Genomic DNA, 25,582 nt, shown 5'->3' with positions numbered 1-25,582 from the left:
GCGCATGCGACGACGAACCTGGGTGCACGAATGGCTAAACGCCCTTTTTTCGGATGAATCCAGGTTCTGTTTACAGCATCATGATGGTCGCATCCGTGTTTGGCGACATCGCTGTGAACGCACATAGGAAGCGTGTATTCGTCATCGCCATACTGGCGTATCATCTGGCGTGATGGTATGGGGTGCCATTGGTTACACGTTTCGGTCACCTCTTGTTCGCATTGACGGGACTTTGAACAGTGGACGTTACTTTTAGATGTGCTACGACCCGTGGCTCTACCCTTCATTCGATCCCTGCGAAACCCTACATTTCAGCAGGATAATGCACGACCGCATGTTGCAGGTCTTGTGTGGGCCTTCCTGGATACAGAAAATGTTGGACTGCTGCCCTGGCCAGCACATTCTCCAGATCTGTCACCAATTGAAAAGGTAGGGTCAATGGTGGCCGAGCAACTGGCTCGTCGCAATACGCCAGTCACTACTCTTGGTGAACTGTGGTATCGTGTTGAAGCTGCATTGGTAGCTGTACCTGTGCATGCCATCCAAGCTCTGTTTGACTCAATGCCCAGGCATATTAAGGCCGTTATTACGGCCAGATGTGGTTGTTCTGGGTACTGATTTTTCAGGATCTATACACACAAATTGCGTGAAAGTGTAATCACATGTCACTTCTAGTATACTATATTTGTCCAATGAATACCCGTTTATCATCTGCATTTCTACTTGATGTAGCAATTTTAACGGCCAGTAATGTAGATAAGAGTGGAGATAGTTGTAACTGCTACTCTAGGATGAAGAGGCTGGCTCAGGGCAGGACGTTTATGGCAGGCCTCGTCAAACCAGTTAGAAGGCTGACAACCGGAAAAAATTCCTGGGTGTATTTAAGTGATACCGTGGATCGAAACACTGACAGTCATTTCGCGATATCGTTGCGTACTCCATTTCTGATTTCGTTGCATGTCAAACAAGAACAATACATACAAAATTGTGACAGGAAGTTTCGAGTCGGAGTGGCGTCCTTCCTTACCGGGCAGCGTTTCCGTGTCGTTGACGCACTCGCCCGGCCGTGGCTCCGGCACCTTGCTGGAGAGGACGGGCAGCCAGGCGGAGCTGCTGGTGGCCTGCTCCTTGAAGCGGCCGCGGAACGCCTGCTGCACGTCCTGCAGCGTGTACGAGCAGATGGCCGAGCCCACCAGGCCGGTGCCGGAAGTCGTGAAGACGGCGTAGAAGCGGTCCGGGTCGTCCGGACTGCGGTACACGTCCTCTGTGGACAGACAGACGCGCACACCGAAGTCCACTAGCTGCTCGTAGACACGACTGTCGGGCACAAGGCGCCGTATCGCTCTGGAGACGCGAGGAGTCAAGTTCATGCAGCAATGCACTAAAATGTACTGGAACATTGCGGTCCAACCAATTTACGGAATATACCTAAAATACTATCATCTTTGCGTGCGCTTTGTCGCTGTAAGGCAGATTTCGAGACCCTCAGTACATCGGAAACGGAAACCAACATTTCTAAGCAGTGAATATTTATAAACGAACAGCATGTTCAAGAATCAGGAAGCCGTTCATAGCGATCGATATAACGTGAGGCGACGAAACTGTATCCGAAATACACATTCTATACGCCATGGTCACGAAATTTCGTAAATGGTCAGTGTCTACATCTCCCATTACACGCACAGGGGCTGGAGAAAAATACGGAAACACGGACAGCAATGGTTACTTGAATATAAATGCAGATGCTAGCCAAGTGAAGGTTTGGCTGTTGTATTTTATCACGAACGGCAACTGTGCAATGTCCTCAGTACGTTGCAAGCGTCAGCCACGGTCAGAAGAGTTCAAAAACGGCTGTGAGCACTATGGGACTCAACTGCTGAGGTCATTAGTCCCCTAGAACTTAGAACTAGTTAAACCTAACTAACCTAAGGACATCACAAACATCCATGCCCGAGGCAGGATTCGAACCTGCGACCGCAGCGGTCTTGCGGTTTCGTCAGAAGAGTGTTATACGTATGATGCAGTGAGTGCATTATATCGGAGTTAAGTGACCTCTAATGTGGGTAAATTGTTGGTGCTCCTATGGTCGGTGCTTCCGCGACCAAGGAAGCCGAGGTGTTCGGTGTTCCAAGAGGCATCACAGCGAGGATTTATACCGCTTACAGGGAAAGCAGAGCATCATCATCCGCTAACTCACAACGCGGACAAAAGTGTGTGCTGAGTGACTGTGTCGACAAATAAGAGGACGACAGCTGCGTAAGTCACTGCAGAACTGAATGTCGCGCTCGTGAACCCTGTCAGTACCAAAATAACACGAAGGAAGATCCGGAAGTAGAGCATTGCATGGCGAGCTGAAATATAGACCCACTCATTAGCGATACAAATTCTCGTAACAGGAAAACGTCCCGCCGAACCCACCAAAATTATAGTAGAGCACTGTAAGAACGTTATTTGGTCACATGTGTCTTGTTCCAGGCCGAATTTACCTCCCAAGAGGGAAAAATGCGGGGGTTCGGTGATGATTTGGGAACCCATATCGTGGTATTCCATGGGTCCCATGGCTGTTCCGTAAGATCACATTACTAATGAGGTTTATGTCAGAAGTTTGAATGATCAGGTGTATTCCACAGGACAGCGTTTGATTCCCAATGAAGATGTTGCTGTTCAAAACCATTTGTTCACAAATTTACAACCGGCCAGGGCTGGTTTTGCGAGCAAAAGGATGAAATGTCGCATCTCTCCTGGCTACGACGGTTACTAGATCTCAAGCCTTTGTGGCCCTCTTTGGAGCGACGTGTGCGTCAACGCTGTTCGCTCCCATCGCTTTTATCTGAACGTTGGTACAAGATCCCCTTGAAAGCCGTACAGGTCTTGTTTTAATCCATCCCGAGACGAGAATCGATGCCGACGGGATTTCCTGTACCTAATTAGGCACAGTAATGTTTTGTGCTGTCGGCGTTTCCATATTTTTTTTCCAATGCCAGTGTATTTCGCAAGCTACTGTACAGAGCACGTTGGAGGGTACTTCGTGCCCATATTACAGATTTACTGAAGCACCCTATTAGCATACTGATTAAGGGTAAAGTGAATGTCTCCTCCGTACGCGACCTTATTTTTGTTATCTTATTAATTAATTTAATTTGTGGTAAGATCGTATAGGATCAAACTGCTTAGGTCATCGCTCCCTAAGCTTACACACTACTTAATCTAACATAAACTAACTTAAGCTATGGATAACACACACACCCACGCCCGAGGCAGGGAGGACTCGAACCTCCGACGGGGACAGCCGCGCTGGTCGCGACAAGACGCCCAAGACTGCGCGGCTGTCATCTTATTCAATTGATCTTGGGCACTGAACCCGATGGACGCATCGGGCGCCGGCTGCGAACATAAACTACCGGCCGTTAATCTATGGGCACTGCCTGACACGTGCGTTGTGTGCTGGTCAACACCTACCAATGACTTGTCGAATCCATGACAAACAGAATCGCTGCTGTACTGCGTTAAAGGTGGACCAACACGCTACTAAGCTGTCGCTAAAAAATTTTCAGCTGATCAGTATTTGCGTTTTTTGACGTAGAACAAAATACAGCATTAATTTTGGTAATTACTTTTTGTCTGCCATTTAAGTTAATGAAACGAAGTGCCAGAACTAAAAACAATATTAAAACCAACACATAATTTAAAGGGTGAATATGAAAATATATAAAAATGGAACAAACTGATAAATCGTTACCGTCGACTAAGAATAAATTATGTCATTTCGGCCGCGCGGTATGGCCGCGCGGCCCCTCCCGCCGAAGGTTCTACACCTCCCCCGGGTATGTGTGTGTGTGTGTGTGTTTGTGAGTGTGTGTCTGTGTGTGTGGTTATTCTTAGCATAAGTTAGTTTAAGTAATTTTAAGTAGTGCGTATGTCTAGGGGCTGTTAACCACAACAGTTTGGTCACAGGCATTTGAACATATGTCATTTTGTACGTACAGACTAGTAACACAGAAGAAGAAATATAATGAGTGAAAACAATTTCTGACCATTACAATGGTTAATTCACTAAGAAAATTGGAACAGGCTCCAATGTAACCTATTATGTAGGCGATGTCGCAGTATTTCGTGAGAGAAAGTTCCATCGACATAGAATATTGGGTTTTTGTCTCCGAGGTCTCAGGAGGCTTCCACAAATCTTGTAGAGACGTTAGGACACAAACTTCAACGTTCCACAAGAAGTCATGCACTCCAATAAATAAGTCCGTTGCGCCACAGAGAATCAAAATGGCCCTGAGCACTATGGGACTTAACTGCTGAGGTCATCAGTCCCCTAGAACTTAGAACTACTTTAAGCTAACTAACCTAAGGACATCACACAGATCTATGCCCGAGGCAGGATTCGAACCTGCGACCATAGCGGTCGCGCGGTTCTAGACTGTAGCGCCGCAGAGAATCCGTGCCAATTCAATTACTACTTCTTGTCCCTGAAACGACCGATGACATCATGCTATTTTGTTTACATTTCCATGGCAACATCTCAGTGTTGCCGTAGTTCTAGATAATTATGGTTTTCATTCCGTGTTGCGCAGAGGTTGGTTCGAAAGATTTGCGTACATGTATTCCACAGGTGAGTTTCTTGACGAATATCGGAAATATGGCTCCTTGCAACCCAGCGAAGACGGTGTTTGGAAAAGAAACTTCTCTGAAAGGTCAAGAGAGAGACTTTATGTACTGTTTACGTGTTTACTTTGACAGTGAAATGTACACGGGCGTCCCAGCAGATCATCTACAGGCTGGCGGAAGTGCAGAATATCTTTTCAACAACAGAGAAGGGAATGACAAACGAGAAAGAAACTGCAGATTCAACTCGAAGGTCTACGTAAGAAATGTATTACTGGAACTTGCGTACACTGCTTCGTGGTTTGTTTGTTACGAGAGGTGCTAGCTGTGAATCTGGAGGGCATATTGTGGACTGATGAAACATGGCTATAAACGATACATGTGACTGAATGGTGAGTCTGCCAACAGCGAAGGAAGGGCCATCTTCTATTATTCATATTGGATCTACGAAAGATTTTACGGCAGTGATATACTAAAAAATCCTGCCTCCGTAGCTGAGGGGTCAGCGCTCTGACTGCAATGTGGAGGGACCGGGTTCGATTGCCGGTACTGCCAGGGACTTTTTCTTGGTGGGAGGATTGCTAAGGGGTACTCTCAGTTTCGTGAGGGCTGTTGAGGAGCCGGTCAGCCGTTTAGAAGTAGTTCCAAGGTCAAGAAAGCCAACAACGACTGGGAGAGTGGTGTGTTGACCACATGCCCCTCCATACCGAATACGATGTCGGTGTTGGCAGAGGATGACACGCTGATCGGAGGGGCCAGAAAGGAACTTAACCACTTACTATACAAAAAAAAAAAAAAAAGCTGGAATGATGGTGAACTGATTTACAAAGGGGTTCATCAGTCGGTTCCTAGAAAATTTCAGTTCGAGGTACTCGATTTTTTTTTATCAACGGACAATGTGTTGTGCCATTCCGGACAGTTAAACGCACCAACTGCAAGGAATGACATTTTGTTCAGGTTGAAGGGAAGAAATACAGGCTTCGAACGGGTTATGCGAAAAGCGGAAGTTTTAGCCTTAGTGAAAAGATATAAACCACAGAAAACCCAGTAGGTACCTGATTCATTCGCACAGAGACATGGGCACTAAATACCTCTCGCATCACTACTACCCACTGGCTTTAAATTTGTCTAGTCCGCCGAGTGAAATAAAACGTTGTTGTTCTGAGACATGAAGAAACTGGGTAACAAGGCTGTTACTCGAAGAACTCCAGAGAAATGGAAGACCATCGTGACCCAACTGTGGAATGGCATAAATAACCGAGCGACGAAGAGATACGAGATACAAAACACATAAGAGACGATGAGGGCAGCGAAGTGGTGTGTATGCGCCACTCATCTGTATCAAATGGGCGCACGTAAGAGTGACAGGAAGGCAGAAAGGATCTGTTGAGTCTGGAATTAACTATGACGGCACCGTGAATGAAGTTGCCCGATTTTTTGTAATCAACGCGGACGTCCATCGTGTCTACAACGAATGATGTACCACTTGTCGCTATGTAACACGAATCAATCTGATTCAAACCCGACAGCAATTTCTGCTGACACAGAATTTGCCGCTGTCAGAGAACAGAAGTCAGTAGCAAAAGTTTTCGATCGAATACTGCCTAGGATACAGCATGCAATGGACATTTGGAGTGAGGTACTTCGCAAATACACAATTTCTCAAAGGAGCACATGAAACTGCCTGTCTTCACTGGGTCAAACAACAAAGACTCTGCACATTAGCTGACTGGTGGCGCGTAGTGTTGTCCAACAGGTTGCGATTTAACTTCCTTGCAGAAGATATAACATGTCGCGTGCACCCACGGCCGAAAAAGACGTTTAACTGGCAGTGTGAGGACGGTGTGATTCAGGCCGAAGGTTATCCTGTGATGTTTCTCGTACTGTGACTTGGGCTCACTGATTCAGGTTGCTGTGAACATTAAACATGATGCTTATTTCAATATTTTCAGTGACCAAGCATTGCCGTTTCTTCTACGTGTGCATTATGCTATGGATACACCAGTTGTTTTATACAACTGCCGTATACAGTGCTACTGCATCCATACTTTCCTCGTTCTATGAATGCTCGGAGACAATATCACTCTTCGAGAGGCTTGCTGAACCATTCTATGACAATCAGGTAGAAAGTTTTTGGGTCTGTTTATTGAATGAACCGTAGTAATCAACACCTGCACAATGTGGTATCAGTGCCAGACCTAATCATTAGAGAGCTGCTTCGTCTGGACGAGGCATACGTAAAGAAACTTGCGGGTTCACTTTCTCAGAGAATTGTGACCATTTTCAAGGACAAAGGTGGTGTGAGACTGTATTAGAGTGGTGTCTGTCCCGTCTGCTTTTATTCAGTAATGCTGGTTGACACTTTGCAATTGAAATCTGTCGCCGGCCGAGGTGGCAGAGCGGTTCTAGGCGCTTCAGTCTGGAACTGCGCGACCGCTACGGTCGCAGGTTCGAATCCTGCCTCGGGCATGGATGTGTGTGATGTCCTTAGGTTAGTTAGGTTTAAGTAGTTCTAAGTTCTAGGGGACTGATGACCACAGCAGTTAAGTCCCATAGTGCTCAGAGCCATTTGAACCATTTTTAAGAAATCTGTCAACAGCGCTGTGTTCCGTCGCCGGATGCAGTAAAGTACGCACCGGTGAGTCAACGAAGTCTTTGAAGAATTGCCATTGTCAGAGGGGTCTCTTTGAAATACAGAAGCCTAACTACACAGATGACATCTCAAGAGGATATGACGAGGTGAAGAACTCTTGTTCCCATCGGAGATGCGTGTAAGAGATGGTAAAGCTGCCTACCGAAATTCACGGTGTCTGGCTCTGCGAAAAGTAATTCAGGTAGCTAATGACTAAGGGAATCTCATTGTCGCCCCGCGGAGTGGCCGCCCCGTTTGAGGCGCCATGTCATGGATTGCGCGGCCCCTTCCATCGGAGGTCCGAGTCCTCCCTCGGGCTTGGGTGTGTGCGTTGTTCTTAGCACAAGTTAGTTTGAGTAGTGTGTAACTCTAGGGACCGATGACCTCAGCATTTGGGGCCCATAGGAATTCACAAATATTTGATCATTTTTTGAATCTCATTGTCACTGCAAGGAAAGCCAGGTTGAAACACAGGGCTGTACTGTTGTGGTAAAGGTGGCCTGAGACTTTATTCTTAGCAAGGGACATTGGAGGGGACTCCGCATTTTCCATAGGAATATTAAATTGCTAGTGGTAGATTACTGTCCTTGAGGAAGGACAGACGATTAGTACTCACGTATCTCATCGAAGTAGAAGGGGAACTCGCCGGGCAGGGAGCAGTTGAGGCGCGCCTTGAGGAAGGTGGCCCAGTTCTGCGAGAGGATGTTCTTGCCGCCGGTGTCGCGCTTGCAGACGCGCGCCACGCGCGAGTAGACGCTCTTGCCGCAGTTGATGTACTCCACGGCCGGCTCCCGGAAGAAGAACAGCACGTGCTCGCCCACGTCGAAGGAACCCACGAAGTTCGGCTCTGTGGGCAAATGCAGTTGCACAAATGATGAACAAAACCATTCACCTCTACAAAAATCCGACTTTTTTTTCGCGAACACTGGAAGGGAATATCATTACAGCCAGATGCAAATGCATTGGAGAGCAGGAATATTATTAAAAAACGTAAAAGTTACCTAAGGCTTACAGATTCATCAACAGGAACGGTAAAATAACACTGGCCCAGAAAATACAGGGTGAATCAAAAAGAATCATACGATTTGGCACGTCTGTTTTTCTGAAACTAATAGATACGTGAAATTAATTTTGTTTTTTGATGAACAGGAAAGTCAAAAACTCTTTTTTTCATACCTTTTCATAGGTATTCAATACGTCCCCCTTGAGATGCACGGCATATGTCAATGTGGCAATCAAATTGTTCCCACACTGCAGCGAACATGTCTTGTAAATCTTCCACAGCTGCTGTTATGCCATCTCTCAGTCCATTCATTGTTTCTGGTAATGGTGGCACGCACATAAGCAGCCTTTCAGAAACCGTCCCACAAGAAATAATCACATACATTCAGATCCGGTGACCTTGGAGGTCAGTAATGTTAGGCTGAACCATTTGGTCCAGTGCGACCGATCCATCGTTCAGTAATCCTTTGCTTTAAAGATTCCCGCACTTCCAGATGCCAGTGTGGCGGTGCCCTGCCCTGTTAAGAAATGTAGTCGTTCGAATCAGTCTCCGATTGTGGGGAAATAAAGTTCTCAAGCACATCGAGATATGTGAATCCTGTAACAGTGTTCTCGGCAAAGGAAAATGGACCATACACCTTTTCCTGTGAACTGCATAAAACACATTAAATTTTAGAGAGTCCCTCTCAATATTGTACAACTTCATATGATTCTTCCGTACCCTATATTCTCACATTATCACAGTTCACTTTTCCATTTAAATGGAATGTTGCCTCGTCACTAAACACTAAGTGTGGAAGAATGTCACCCTCCACCTTGCCAAGAACAAAATTACAGAACTCCACACGTCGTTGTCTGTCAGCTTCCCGAAGAGCATGCATTAGCTGAATTTTGTATGGTTTCATGTGTAAACGTCGACGCAACACACGCCAGACGGACGTCGGAAGCATGTTGAGCTGTCGAGTTGCACGGCGAACGGATTTCTGACACTCCTTGTGAAACTATGGCGGATGCGTTCGACGTCTGTGCCAGACACTCGGGGATAGCCCGGCGATTTCCCTTCACACAAACAACCTCTTTATCGGAATTGTTCATGTGCTGTAGGAGGATCCACACCTTACCTAGTACGAAAGTCACGCTGAACACTTATTACAGATCCGCACTGCGCAAAACGTAGAACACAAAACTCTTTCTGTTGTCCCGACACCATTTTCTCTAGAACTGAAGTGGGCGCACACTGCTGCTACGTATCGGGAACCATGTGAAACTCCAGAGTTTGCTCTTTCCAACAGGACGTTGTTCACGCACATATCTCAACACAATAGTTACGATTTTTCTTTAAATCATGTATTTCATACACGTTAGCATAAGCAAACCGATTCTCATCAATGGCACCGATTGCATACGATATCAAATCGGTTGCCTATCTTAAGGAGCGTGGAATATTTTGTGGTTCAGTATTACTTTGTCCAATCTGTACTGCTCCTTCATATCGTTCTTCATCTGTCAACTTTTTTTTTTTTTTTTTTTTTTTTAACTTTCGCCGGCCGCGGTGGTCTAGCGGTTCAGGCGCTCAGTCCGGAACCGCGCGACTACTACGGTCGCAGGTTCGAATCCTGCCTCGGGCATGGATGTGTGTGATGTCCTTAGGTTAGTTAGGTTTAAGTAGTTCTAAGTTCTAGGGGATTGATGACCACAGATGTTAAGTCCCATAGTGCTCAGAGCCATTTGAGCCATTTTTTTTGACTTTCTTCGATGACCCTACATTTCAAATTCATTCACTTTCCTTTTCAAAGGATTTCTAAGCCTAGACGTTTCACTTCCATACAATGCTATATTCCTGCGATAATTTTCAAGAACTTCTTCCTCAGTTCCATATCAATTATCATACCAACAGAGCTGTCTTACTCTCTTCAGCCGTGCCAGTCAACCCCCTCTGACGTTTGATAAGTGCATTTTCAGTCATGTCTCTTGCTTTTCGTAGCAACGACGAATGCTGCAGACATCGTTTCGTCCCTTCCTCCAATCGCTGTCGCCTCCAGAACGCCTTTGACGACCTTAAAAGGCACACTTATACAGAAATAGATGCAACGTAATCAAGATTCTTAGACACCAACTGGCAAGGACTTGTCGTGGAAACGAGTAACAACAATCAAAACGGTTAATAATAATAAATATTAGTAAATGTACATGATAGGATTAAAAAGTTAAAAATCTCACTTGACCAAAAACAAAATAAGGACAACTATCTACATCTACATATATACTTTGCAGGGTACCATATGCTGGAAGGCGGTGGGTATCTTGTACTATTAGCCATTTCCTTTCCCGTTCCACTCGCAAATGGAAAGAGGGAAAACGGCTGTACGTATGCCTTCGTAATATCCCTACTTCCTCTTATATTATCCTCGCGGTCCCTATGCAAAATGTACACTAGTACCAGTAAAATCATTCTACAGTCAACTGCAAATGCCTGTTCCGTAAATTTTCTCAGTAGTGCTTCGAGAAAAGAACGTCGTCTTCCATCCACGGATTCCCGTTTGAGTTCACGAAGCACTTCTGTGACACTCACATGCTGAACTAAACCATGGTAACAAATCTACCAGCACGCTTCTGAATTTCTTCGATATCTTCCTACAAACCGACAAGCTGAGTATGCCAAACACCCGCGCGGCACTCAAGAATGGATCGCAGAAGTGTTCTATACGCGATCTACTTCAAAGACGAGCTACACTTCGCTAGGATTCTCCCAATAATCCCCAGTCGACCATCATATTTTCTACGTGTTCGGTCCGTTTCGTACCGCTTTGCAACGTTGCAACAGAATATTTAATCGACGTGATTGTGACAAGCAGCATATAATGATGATGAAAATTAGGGGTGGCGGTGCCAGCGCCAACAGAATGAGCTTACGAACTCTTGAAATTGTGGAACTGAGTACGCAAATTACGGAAGGACGGATATAATGCCGATGCGAGATGGATTTGAAAATTAACGCTTTAACCATGCACCATCAATCCCATGAAATTTAGCTGAACATCATATTTTGTTAATTACCGTTTCTCATTATCCAATTATTAACTTTGACTGTTTAAATCACTTTTTATTAAAATGATACTTCTATAACAACTACTTATCCTTATGTCTTCACACATTAATTAATTACCTTCCCTCCTCACAATTTTCCCTGCTTTACTCATTACGTCATGCTCACATTTCATCATGCATTACTGCTCCATGTAACTTCACTACTTCAAAACGAACCAAAAAATAACTGACTCCACAAAGCAATTTATTCGCCGGACGTCCACTTCTAAAAAACTTCATATCGAGTAAAAAACACCGCTGCAGTTGTACCGTTACGTTATTTAAAAAGCATTACTGGTTTCGTAACGTTAGTGACATCATCAGGTTAGGTCAGTTACATCATGATACCGGAATATGATATTACACTTCCCCCGGTTTTCTAGAAGTTCTAGACTTCATTCCATTCTAAAAACCATGCCGCAGCCCACGACAGACTAATGCACAAGGGCTCGGGGGGACGGAGGAGGGGGGGTGGGGGGCTGATAGCAGGAAAAAAGTTGTAGTAGTGGATAAGAAGAGTACAGGGCAGCGATGCGCTCCGAGGTTCATAATGCTTCACTGAAACTATAAATTAAGAGTTCATTTGTTTGTTTCGAAGTATGTGGCTTCCTGTTATCACCTTCCGTTCACGTAATCGTTCCCAACTGTATAAATTTGATCGTTGTTGATTTACCTCCGTAAGTCTAGGATCCAGCGATCATTAAAATTGCTGGTAGGACAGGAGCGTCACAAGATAACTTGTTCGCCAGATTGGCACGACAACAAGACGTAAGAAGGGCGTACAAAAGTAGCCACTACATAATTTTTCGCCCATTGTGAGACGGCTAAGCAAACCGTTAGAACATACACGGACGGAACCAATATCTTTGTCTACCAGCTCTGACTCTATTCCGATATACGAAGTGTAATCAAAAAGCAACGGAAATGTTTTAATTTCACAGACTTAATACATCTGATTTTCAAATATTTTTATCTTGTTGGTACATATGTTCCTATTCTATGTTTGCATTTTCATCTGTTTTGAATATTTACTTTATTGTAGACAGTGGAAAAGTTATACGCATTTTCTCGAGCTCGATGAATTTTCAAGGAGGGTCGAGAAGACGCTGAAGAAGTCAGTCGTCCTGGACGACCTAGCACATCAATTACTGAGAACAGTGTGGAACAACTGAATAAATTAGTTCTGTAAAATCGCCTAATCGCCGTCAGAGAGGTTGCTGATGATGTTGGCTTTTCCTTTGGCTCATTCCAAGCAATTTTTTCTGATCTCTTGGGCATAAATCGAGTAGCAACAAAATTTGTTCCGAACTGTTGAATTTTGAATTTCGACCAACGACAACATAGCTCAGGAACTGATGAATGAAGTCGACAGCGATCCAGAGCTTCTAAAGGAGTTTATGGGAGGTAACGAAACATGAGTATACGAGTATAATGTTGAAACCAAGGTCCAATCGGTTAAATGGAAAGTGCTTGGAGAGTCCGGGCCGTAAAAAATTTAAGTACGATGACATGTGAGGTTTTTCTTACTGTTTTCTTCGATTACAGTGGGATTTTGTGTCATGAGTTCCTGCCTTTTGATGTTACGGTCAAGGAAAAATACTGCCTGGAAGTTATAAGCCGTTCGCGTGAAACGATTCAAAGAAAATAACCAGAACTGTGGCAGAACCACTTGAGGAAACTTCATCGCGATAATGCTAACGCATACACCTCAATGACTGTTCATGATTTTTTGGCAAAAAAATACCGGTATGTTGCATCAGCCACCGTATTCGCCGGACTCGGATCCCTGCGACTTCTTTCTATTCCCGTGGCTGCAGAAAGCCATGAAAGCAAGTTATATTGCCACCACTGATGTGATATAAATAGAATCGCTGAAGAAGCTGAAAACCATAACGAAAATGAGTTCCCGAAGTGCTTTCAAGACTAGAAAAAGTACTGCACGAAGTGTATTATATCTTGGGGAGGGGGGGGGGTTACTTCGAAAGGGGTCAAAGTTGATGTAGATAAATAAAGATTATTCAACAAAAACAAAAAGTGTCGTTACTTTTTGATCACACCGTGAATACTCCGATTCTTCAAACTTCACAAAATTCTTCGTCACTGCACTATGAATTTCGGGCCCCGGAGGCTCATCTTCAGGTGCTTTTTAGTGATTTACATCATGTTTTTTAGTTGTAATCCTGTTGATATTACATTTTTGTGTTACAACATGGTATATTGTAGATATAAGTTTAACAGCGTTAATAATATGAAAATAACTTATAGTTTAACATTGTAGGTTGTCTGCTTCTGTTGTGTATACCAACATAATATACATCTTTACATACTGGGATATACATACAGTCACACACTTTTTCGCACGTTGTAGTAGCAGAAAGTAAACATGCCAAAGATTCTCGTTCATACAGATGTACTACTTCCAAATATAATCGATTTTCTTGTTTCACAGAAGATAATATGATACAGTATTATTAGTACACAGGTATTATTAACATAATTATTTGGCACCATGTTGGAAGTTGTCAGCTGTTTGTACTATTATGGATTTGATTCCTCAGGAAAAAATAAACTTTTAAAGGTGTAGAAAAAATTGTGGCTGTTAAACTCTGTTCATTCAACAAGTTTTTGGAATATTTTTCTTTGTGTAGCATTATTTCTAACTGTTCTAGTAGATTAAGTTTTTTACTGTTGGGTTCTGTGTGAAGTACAGTTAGGCTGTTGTGGATGTCGTCAAGTCTGTGTTTATTAATATACATGTGGTTAGCTATTGTAGATTTTTCAAAATGGTTTAGTCGAAAGACGTCAGTGAGTTCTTTATACCGTGTGTGGAAGGTTCTTCCAGTTTTTCCTATGAAAAATGCAGAGCAACTGTTACATTGTAATTTGTATATTCCACTGTGTTGTGTTATTGGCTTGTTGGTGTTCAATGTGTGAGGTAAGTGGTATCCGAGTTTGCTGTTTGTGGAGAAAGATATTTTGATATTGGTTTCCTTGAATAAGTTAGCTATTTTTTGTGATACTGTGCCTAAGTATGGAAAGCTTGTGAAGATTTGTTTTGTGTCGATAGTTTCCTTTTCTGTGTTTTTGTGAGTGATGTTGGTCTGAATTTTTCTAGATAGTTTATCAATTGATTTTACAGAGTAACCATTATTTACTGCGATTGTTTTGATAGTATCTATTTCTTGTGTTAGTGCTTGGGGTTTTAAAGGTAATGTATGTGCCCTGTTCAACATTGATCTAAATGCAGCATACTTATGTGTGTTTGGGTGGTATGAAGATTCATGTATTGTGATGTCAGTGTAGGTTGGTTTTCGGTAAATGTACAAGTTATGTTCTTGTTGTTCATTCACAATTGTGAGGTCTAAGAAATTAATGGATTGATTTGTTTCATATTCTATTGCGAACTTTACTTTATTGTGCAGTGACTTGAATGATGTGAGGAGTCCTTCAAGTTCATCTTTAGTGCCATCAAATAAGAGTAGTGTGTCATCTACATATCTCTTGTAATACACAATCTTTTGAACAAGTTTATTTTCTCCTTTGAAGAACTTATTCTCTAAGTGGGTGATGAAAATGTCAGCTAGGAAACTTGACATGCAGTTACCCATAGCTAGGCCTTCTTTCTGTTGATAGATTTTATTATTAAATGAAAAGTAGTTGTGGGACAATACTAGTTCAAGTAGGTCTATCAACTCTGTAATCTCTGGTATGGTTAGTATTTTGTGTGTGACGAGGTTTTTTCTAATAATTTCAATTGTCTCTTTAACAGGTATATTTATTTCTGCCAGCGATGTAGCAGTTGTAGTATCAAAATTGCGTGTTAAACGTTATATTCGTAGCGTCAAGCTTCGATTACATCAGCATTTCCCCACACACGCCTCCGCCCACCGCAAATACCCTTATCACTTCGATTTATGTTCATCATTTTCAGTAACTCTTTTTGAAGAATGCGGATGTGAAGAAGTAGCACACTAGTTGCATTAAAATTGTTTTTAACATAACTGATGTAATATTTCTTCACATCGGAAATCTTGTTATTCCATTCTTACCGTCACCCCTCAGTGCAGTGAGACTTCCTCTTGATACCATCTATACTTACTCTACACACTCAAAGAGAAAGACTGGACGTGCTGAAATCTCAAAAGGTGGTAAGACTCCTTCACACAGTGAAAGTAAAACAACGTTCTGCTACAATTTCAAACGAACAATTTCAAATATTTACCGAAAATTGTGAAAAAACATATAACATAAAAAAATCGGCCTCGATATTGCCATTTCGACACCGATATGCCGATATATCGTGGAGGCTGCAACGCCGTTATTTATCGATACCCACTGGAAGAAGTATCGTAATATCGATGTTTTATCGACAGCAATACTTTCGAGTATTCGTAAAATTTTGTGAGAGTCTTGCTGCGAAACCGAACAGGGTGAGAAAGGATATATGTAAACATCACAGTTAAACTATTCTCTGTTTGCGTTCTAAAGGACGCGTTTTTTTTAGCGAATGTGGCCTTTCAAAATTTGCAGTAGCGCGAAGCAGCAAATGTTTTGCTACCTCGAGAGAGCCCTTTCGTCTGAAGGAACAAATCTTCAGTTAGGAATAACAGTTTAGCTTAAATTCTTTTACCTCAGCCGGTTCATTGTAATCGATGTTTTATTGTATTGCAGCCACAAAATACATCATTGTACAAATTTTAATAGCAATACAAGTTGAATAGTCTTTCACGTTCGGCAATAAATTGATTCAGTGCTGACTAAGAGTGTTACGCTTCAGATTTCGGTACATTTGTCTTGTCATGGTACTTCGTTAGCAATTTCTATGAAGTAATCAGCGAAAACATTTGTTCTGCATTTAAGTGGCCTTCCTCTTTCTGCTGATGGCATTCCGTTGTCCAGATCACATGGCATGCTTTTCAAATCCCTTGGCATATTTTAGCCATCTTTCTTCCGTGAATTTCGCTGTACACTCTTTGTGCAAGTCTTCCTCCACAGCTATACAAACTTTCCTTACAATTTTATACAGTGTTCCGTGGCCGATTCTATGTCGATAATGCAGATCAATTAGAGCGCAGCCACTACCCACACATCTGGAAAAGACGAACAGTTCACGTTACAATGTTGCTTTACTCTTCATTGGTCAAACGGCTGAACATGCATCTGAAAATGAAGAATTTACTTTCATTTTCTCTTAACTCTATGGTGTCCCGAACGCTTCTTTCAGCAGCCGTGAACTACCAAAACTTTCTGTTGGGTTTCCTAACGTATTCGTAACAGAACTAAGCAAACACTGCCTGCTTCCTTCTGCCTACGTCCATACTGATTGGCTTGAGACCCAGTACTGCTGCGTGAGTATAGCTGCGACGTCACTGTGAGTGCACTGAGACGATTTCTCACGACGCGATCTCCTTGGCAGCACGCGTTAACTGTTACTCGCTCGGGTGTATCAAGCCTATGCCACCCAGTCTCGTTACGGACACGTTACTCTGTAAGCAATCTATACAATGGAAGCAAAGACGAATGGGCTATCATTCTAACGACGCTACTGGCCGCAGATAGAAAAATCCACTCACATAAGCGACTTCGAGAAAGAGCAGATTGTTATGGCCCAGCGCTTCGGGAACGAGTATCTCGGAAACGGCGGAACTGGTCGGCTGTTCGCGTGCTACTGTCGTGAGTACCTGTGTGAAGTGCTGACTGGCTGAACGCCTCAATGTTTTGGGCGTCCAATCCTCATCACACGCCGCAGAGATTGCCCACTTTGAAAAGGCAGGATAGGTGGCAAACAATGCTACATCTGAAGAAAAAGTACACTGCTGGTGCAGGCCAAGTGTTCAGTGCACATTGTACAACATGGGTCTCCACAGCTGACGACCTCTACATGATCCCATCTTGCTTCAACTACGTTGTCAGTTATGATTGTAGTGGCATGGCACCATCGAAATTGCGTCGTGGAACAATAGCAGCATGTTAGAAGGTCGGATGAATTACGTTTCTCGTTTCACCACGTCTATGGCCGTGTCTGGATATACCGACTTTTGGCGGCTAAATAAATTGAACTGCGTCTCGGACGCAGCCTGTCGGCGGCAGTATTTTTGTATAGCGGATATTCAAAAAATGGTTCAAATGGCTCTGAGCAATATGGGACTCAACTGCTGTGGTCATAAGTCCCCTAGAACTTAGAACTACTTAAACCTAACTAACCTAAGGACAGCACACAACACCCAGCCATCACGAGGCAGATAAAATCCCTGACCCCGCCGGGAATCGAACCCGGGAACCCGGGCGTGGGAAGCGAGAACGCTACCGCACGACCACGAGATGCGGGCAGCGGGCATTCGCCTGGGCTTCCATAGGACGTGTGGTAGTAATCGAGAGGACCATCTCAACCGTGGACAACGTGAACTTCGTTGCGGACAGCCTGCACACTTTCATGCTTTTTGTCTTCCAAGCCGGCCGATGTGGCCGAGCGGATCTAGGCGCTTCAGTCTGGAACCGCGCGACCGCTACGGTCGCAGGTTCGAATCCTGCCTCGGGCATGGATGTGAGTGGTGTCCTTAGGTTAGTTAGGTTTAAGTAGTTCTAGGGGACTTATGACTTCAGTTCAGTCCCATAGTGCTCAGAGCAATTTGAACCACTTTTTTCTTGTCTTCCCCGACGGCGACAGCGTGTTCCCGAAAGGGTAACTGTCCGTATCACGAAGTCAGAATCGTGCTACAGTGGTTTGATGTGCAGGATAGAGAAATCACGTTGCGGCCTGGCGATCAACTTTGCTTGATTTGAACCCGATGAAATACATCTGGGCCGCTATCAGGAACCAGCTACGTGTCCAAAAGCCACTGGCCACTAATGTACGGGAATTGCGTCACCTGTTTTAGACGTCGGATGCCACACACAAAGCTATGAAATTATAACAAGGACTTGTCAAATCAATGACACGCAGATGTTGATGTTTGGTTTGTGAGGCGCTCAACTCTGCGGTCATCAGCACCCGTACAAAGTCCCAATTTTTACACAGTCCAATCTAGCGACTGTCATCAAAGATAATGATGAGATGATGAGGGCAACACAAACAGCCAGTCCTCAGGCAGAGAAAATCCCCAGCCCTGCATGGAATCGATCCTGGGACCCGCTGATCCAGAGACAGCAACCTAGCCACTAGACTACGAGCTGCGGACTCCACGACAAGCAGAATTCTTACTGCACTGCTTTTCAGAGGTGGATCAACAAGCTATCAAGTAAGTTCTCACATTTATTTGGTCACATTTATTTGGTCCTTCTGTATATGGCCTTCTGTATATGGCCTTCCTGATTTAAGTTTTCCGTTATTTCCCTAAATCGATCCAGGCAAATGCTGGGATGGTTCCTTTCAAAGGGCACAGCCGACTTCCTTACCCATCCTTCCCTAATCCGATGAGACCGATGACCTCGCTGTTTGGTCTCTTCCCCCACAGCAACACAACCCAACCCCCCAGAAGAGTTCCCGCTGCTTACGTAGTATATGTTCTGTAAGCGGCGGATAGAAACACATATTTCTTCAGCTTATGGTTTTTAACGAGATTCAACACTTTCTTTCGTCATTTTCATCACGGAAAGCAGTATACGGACTTCCGCGCAGAAATCGTCTGAACAGAAGTAAGGCTTGAGGCGGCTGCTCTACGCTCGTGCGTAGGGCGCGCCGCCTTGATCTCGCGGCGTACACACGTCAGAGCGCGCGGCGGCAGGGTGGCAGCACTGCGCCGTGCTTCCCCGCGGGGAGTCCCGCGACGGAATGCGCGCCCTTTGTGCTGCGGGCGTCGCGGCTGACGCGACGTCGCGAGCACAGGCGGCGCCGGCGGCCTTTGATGTGCGACGCGGCGCACATCAGACGCGCCTCCAGCCGGCAGCTGACGCTAACAGCTGGCCATCGCCGCTATAGATGTACGACGCTGTGTCGCTAAAACTGCCGTTGTGACTCACTGCTGGTCTCCATTCCGTCTACGGCACTGTTTGCGGTACTAAAACACTGCACTGCAAAAAAAAAATTCGTCGAGAAGGAAAAAACGAGAATGTCTCCCTTCCAGGAAAACGGGACGTCTCCCGACATTATATGGGAAACCGGTGCTAGTTGTTACACGGCGCAATTTGCTGCATATGAATTTTGAATTAACCGCCGATGGCAAAGCAATTTCCATCCATCTGCGTGTCATTGATTTGACAAGTCCTTGTTATAATTTCATAGCTTTGTGTGTGGCATCCGACGTCTAAAACAGGTGACGCAATTCCCGTACATTTGTGGCCAGTGGCTTTTGGACACGTAGCTGGTTCCTGATAGCGGTCCAGATGTATTTCATCGGGTTCAAATCAAGCAAACTTGATCGCCAGGCCGCAACGTGATTTCTCTATCCTGCACATCAAACCACTGTAGCACGATTCTGACTTCGTGATACGGACAGTTACCCTTTCGGGAACACGCTGTCGCCGTCGGGGAAGACAAGAAAAAAGTGGTTCAAATTGCTCTGAGCACTATGGGACTGAACTGAAGTCATGTCCCCTAGAACTACTTAAACCTAACTAACCTAAGGACACCACTCACATCCACGCCCGAGGCAGGATTCGAACCTGCGACCGTAGCGGTCGCGCGGTTCCAGACTGAAGCGCCTAGATCCTTTCGGTCACATCGGCCGGCTTGGAAGACAAAAAGCATGAAAGTGTGCAGGTGGTCCGCAACGAAGTTCACGTTGTCCACGGTTGAGATGGTCCTCTCGATTACTACCACACGTCCTATGGAAGCCCAGGCGAATATCAGCTATACAAAAATACTGCCGCCGACAGCCTGCGTCCGAGACGCAGTTCAATTTTTTTAGCCGCCAAAAGTCGGTATATCCAGACACGGCCATAGACGTGGTGAAACGAGAAACGTAATTCATCCGACCTTCTAACATGCTGCTATTGTTCCACGACGCAATTTCGATGGTGCCATGCCACTACAATCATAACTGACAACGTAGTTGAATCAAGATGGGATCGTGTAGAGGTCGTCAGCTGTGGAGACCCATGTCGTACAATGTGCCCTGAACACTTGGCCTGCACCAGCAATGTACTTTTTCTTCAGATTTAGCACTTCATAGTATAGTTCTTATGCCGAGGGCAGGTGGTCGGTATTATAGAGACCGGGAGAGGAAGTGTTGTTTCTCAGTGTGTTCCTGATTTTTTCTTTTCCGAGTATCTTTATTGACAGCAACACAGTCTTTCTTATACCAGCGATCCGGGGCCAGCGCGCGCCTACCAGAGTTCAGGAAGCAGCGCATTTAGAGCTCTCGGCTACCCTGGCGGGTACTACACTATCTACAAGGATCGAAAGCAACTAGTGCGCACTTTTAAGAGGATAAGTGATATTATGTCTAGTGAGCTTATAATTCTATTGAATACTAAATGCGTTACGGGACAAGTATTTTTTTCTCTTTGTGAAGGTGTTTATGTGAATACAACTTGAGCAGGAGGGGATACTCACTGTCGAGCCACTTGGAGTCGTACTTGAGGAAATGAATAGGAAAGCTGAATGTGTAGAGAGAGGTAGAAGGTAGTACTCACTGTCGAGCCACTTGGAGTCGTACTTGAGGGTCCTCTTGAAGGAGAACTCGCGGCGGCCGGTGGTGAGGTTGTGCAGGTCTGTGCGGAAGATGACGGTGTCGGCCTTGGTGAACTCGGCGTTGGTGCCGCTGTAGAGGCCCGGCAGGCCGCCCGGGTTGCCGCGCTCCACCCACACCGCCGTCGAGTTGTCCGCCGGGTCGTACGGGCACTTGGCCACGCCCGTGCCCACGCCGGGCACGTGGTCGCGCCGCGACAGGTGCGTCAGGTTCGCCTGCAACACACGGGACCATCTTTGCTTCTGTTGTGTCGGGCAATGTCGACAAATACACATCGAAGTTATAACGCTTATCCGTCTGAACAGAAACCTCACAATTAATCATTCACAATTTCCAAGCAAACAGAGCGGGGTTATAATAGAAATAAATCTGGATATTAATTCGATTCGTAATTTTACATACATTAAGTGTAGCAGGAAAAAATATCACAGCATCACTATGTGTGTATAGATTAAACTTAGATGAACGACATCATGGAATACCGCCTAATATGGTGTCGGTCATCCTTTTTCCTGGCATAGTCCAGCACCTCGGCGTGGTATGAACTCATTAAGTCGCTGAAAGTCCGCTGAGCCATGCTGCCACTACAGCCGTCCATAATCGCGAAAATGTTGCCGGTGCAGGATTCTGTGCACGTACTGAACTCTCGATTATATCCCATAAATGCTCGATGGTATGCGTTTCGGGCGATATGTGTGGCCAAATCGTTTGCTCGAATTGTCCGGACTATTCTTCAAACCAATCGCAAGCAACTGAAGACCGGTGGCCAGGCGCATTGTCATCCATAACACGAAGTCGATGAATGGCAACAAAAGGTCTCCAGGTAGGCGACATAAACATTTCCAGTCAATGATCTGTACAGTTGGACCAGAGGACCCAGTCCACCACAGGTAAACACAACCGACACCATTGTGAAGCCATCACCAGCTTCCACAGTGCCTTGTTGATAACTTCGATCTCGTAAACTGACATGCGGCCGGGAGAGCGGTGTGCTGACCACTCGCCTCTCCATATCCCCATCCACCGATGCCTGTGAACTGAGGATGACACGGCGGCCGGTCAGTACCGTTAGGCCATCATGGCGTGTTCGGACGGAGTTTAGTTTGTGGACAACTTGGATCCATGGCTTCGTGGCGTCTGCGCCATATTTGAACCCTACCACCAGCTCTTGCCAACTGTAATCCAGACTCAGTTCACCAGGCCACAGTTTTCCAGTCACCTTGGGCCAAAACGATATGACCACGCCCCCAGTAGAGGCGCTGCAGACGATGTCGTGCTGTTAGCAAAGGCACTCGTGTCAATCGGATGCTGTCAAAGCCCATTAACGCCAAATTCCGCAGCACTGCCCTAACTGATACGTTCGTCGTGCGCCCCCACGTGGATTTCCGCGCTTACTTCAAATACTGTTGCTTGTCTGTTAGCACTGCACAACTCTACGCAAACGCCGGTGCTCTCGATCGTTAATTGAAGGTCGTCGCCCACTGTGTTGTCCGCGGTAAGAGGTAATGTCTGAAGTTTGAAACACTTGGCACACTCTTGACATTGTGGATCTTTGAATATGAATTCCCTAAGGATTTCCGAAATTGAATGTCCCATATTTTTAGCCGCATCTACCATTCCGCGTTCAGAGTATGTAAATTCTCGTCGTGAACATTTTCACATTAATAGCTAGAATACAAATGATAGTTCCGCCAATGCACTGCCGTTTTATACCTTGTGTATGCGATGTATGCGATACTACCGCTATATGCATATCGCTAGCCCGTGTCTTTTGACATCTCAGTGTATTCAGAGATAGCAACCAGTCAAACATTTTTCTTGATTTACTTAAATTATTTAGTGAAGCAGCATGCTTCGAAGCACACGATATCTGCACGCTGCATCTTCAATACGAAAACATTTAACAAAAGTACGCGTAGATATTTAAAGTTATTTTTACAATCTTCGCATCGTGCTGAGAAACAGAAGGATAACCTAATGTTATTGACCTCGTTTGTTTGTCATTTTTTCACATAGTTTTTTTTTGTTAAATAATTACTGACTTTGCATACACAAGATGGCTGTCTTCTTGTGGTGCGTTCAGTTACATTCATTACTATTACTCTGTCGGTCTTGTAAGACTCTGTTGATAAATTTGAAAAAGACGATTAAAACACATCACAGTCTATTCTGCTGTGCAGTAGAAACAAGATGGCGGTCAGGACACAGCCAGTTTCTACTTAAGCATCGATGTGGCGATCCTGGTGTTACTTGTGATGTCTTCCGCTCATGTTGTTGATGCATCATTCATGTCGGTCGACGAAATATATCACAGTGAGAGACACTGTGCAAATTTGCTGTTAATAACACCTACATAAAAATTATATAAAATAATTAGGAAGATGATACTACAGGAACATAGAGTCATGCATATTACGAATTTTCTGTTTTAACTATTGTTAAACTATTGCACAATGGCTGGTTAACACCAATAGCAATAATTTTGTAATTTTTAAAAATCTGTTTGTTTATGTTTTAATCTGATCAGATAAGGTCCTTCAGGCCCTCTGTTACATCGAACCAGGTTTCACACACAGTACATTTTTCTCCTCATAGTTACGTAAGAAATAGCAATAATTTTAATATGATAAATAATAATGAATGACTTGACTGTCTGTAGAGACAAAGTGAACAAATAGCACTGACTAGGAACTAGTACAATTCATACTTGTAGTACTTCTACTACCACTGCTTTCAATAACTATAATGGTAATAATGATGACGATAGTGGCAGATATAAAAAGAATTTATAGATATACATAATAGATATTTTCTGATACAGAGAGTTCTGAGTAAGGGAAATTTAAGGAGACGGCACCAGTTAAGAACACTGGAAATGAGGAAGATGTGGTTGGAAAGAAAGTTACAGGGTAACGAGAGCCTACAGGGAAAATGGTAGCCATTATTATTGCTTCAGTAGATATGTTAGGGACAATGGTAGTCACTATTGCTGCTTCAGTAGATATGACAATAACTGTCTTCTAAAATTGGAGATGTTATTCAGTTCACTAATGCAATGAGGGAGGTAATTCTAGAGTAGGATTCCCCCTATTGCAAAGGACATGAGAAAGTGGTTGAGCGATGAAGTGGAACAGAAGGGATTTTGCTCAGATGGGAACGGGTGTTTCTGCCTGTTGTTCAGACCAGAGCATTACGATAGAGGAGAGATATGAGTGATAGTTTAGTTTGAGAAGACAACAGAGGAGATAGATTGTGTGGAAATCTCTGTACTTATCTGCACGCAGCAAGGTTTGCTATGCATATGATGCTGAAATACGATCAAAGAGTCGAACACAGGCGTTCGTAACCAGTTCCAGGTGTCATGAGCTTTCATGACAATGTCCTCACAGTACTAGTGGTTGCACAAGTTCCTTTTTCAGGTTAAGAAGGAGGTGCTTTTATATTTTTGTAGGGTATGGAGAAATGCTGATTCCTTCTTGCACATTGCATTTACGTGCTCACTTCAATTTAGATTTTCATCTATTACTAATCCTAGACTCTTCGCTGAAGGATAGAAATTGATATTTGTCCCATTTAGGATTACAGATGGTATGAGTTGCCGATCTTTCTGGTGAATAAACCTAGAATGACCAACCAATACCGCTTAAACTTTGGATGGGTTGAGCTTTAACTCGATACTCCGTGCCCACTTTGGAAATGCAGACGGGGCATCAGCAAACATGTGGTACATGCAATGATGTACATGATGTCACATCACAGACACGCGATGAAAATAGTTTAGGATCTAGTACGGAGCCCTGGCGAAGAACTGATATTACGTGCCTCGGTTGTGACTTTACGGTGCCGGACAGGACGCATTCTCCGTGGAGTACTTTGAGAAAAGTGCATTGGAGTCAGTGACCTTGAAACCTGTGTGTTTTTTCCAGATATGTAGACGATTCTTTTGTTGTCTGGCCTCATGGTAGTGAGAATTTAAACCTGTTTTTGGAACATCTGAATTCAATCCACCCGAATATTCGGTTCACTATGGAGGTGGAAGAGAATGGATGCCTTCCCCTCGTTGATGTGTTGGTCGAAAGGAAGACTGATGGTGCGTTGGGACATTCTGTTTATAGGAAGGCTACCGACACTGACTTGTATCTGCGAGGTGATAGTTGTAACCATCCAGCTCAGCGTGAAGGAGTACTTCGCACCTTGGTTCACAGGGCCCACGTTATCTCAGACCCTGAAAGTTTGGCAGCTGAGCTATCACATCTCGAAGTCACCTTTCGTCAGAATGGTTATAGTGAGAGACAAATCAAACATGCGTTGCGCCATCAGCCTTCTGTGCAACGGGTGAGTGACGATAGCAACGAAGTGGCACCTAAGTCTACGGCCTCTTTGCCTTACGCAGGAAGCATTTCCAACAGGATTGGCCGTATTTTGCGGAAATATGATGTGAAATGTGTTTTTCGACCACCTTCTAAGATTAAGGCCCTGTTGGCGTCCGTAAAAGATTATCTTGGTTTGCGTAAGGCTAGGGTCTATCGTATTCCTTACAGTTGTGGCATGTCATATATTGGTCACAGAATCAGGACTGTGGAAGACCGGTGTATTGAACATAAGCGTCACACACGCTTACAAC

The 25,582-nt window shown here is 44.4% G+C and overlaps 1 protein-coding gene across 1 annotated transcript in view; it reads right to left on the bottom strand.

The window, feature by feature from the left end:
• LOC126412318 (semaphorin-2A-like) overlaps nt 1–25,582 on the bottom strand; it is a 786,039-nt gene that overhangs the window by 37,101 nt on the left and 723,356 nt on the right. Inside the window, exons 6-8 of the mRNA XM_050081839.1 lie at nt 20,903–21,173; nt 7,857–8,087; nt 1,028–1,264 (exon numbers count right to left, since the gene is read on the bottom strand). Coding sequence (XP_049937796.1) covers nt 1,028–1,264; nt 7,857–8,087; nt 20,903–21,173 — 739 coding nt within the window. The remainder of the gene's footprint in view (nt 1–1,027; nt 1,265–7,856; nt 8,088–20,902; nt 21,174–25,582) is intronic.

The sequence above is a fragment of the Schistocerca serialis genome, chromosome 7, assembly GCF_023864345.2.
Source record: "Schistocerca serialis cubense isolate TAMUIC-IGC-003099 chromosome 7, iqSchSeri2.2, whole genome shotgun sequence".
Lineage (NCBI taxonomy): Eukaryota > Metazoa > Arthropoda > Insecta > Orthoptera > Acrididae > Schistocerca > Schistocerca serialis.
Note: the sequence above shows the minus strand (reverse complement) of the source record. Positions and strands in the feature narration are given on the sequence as shown.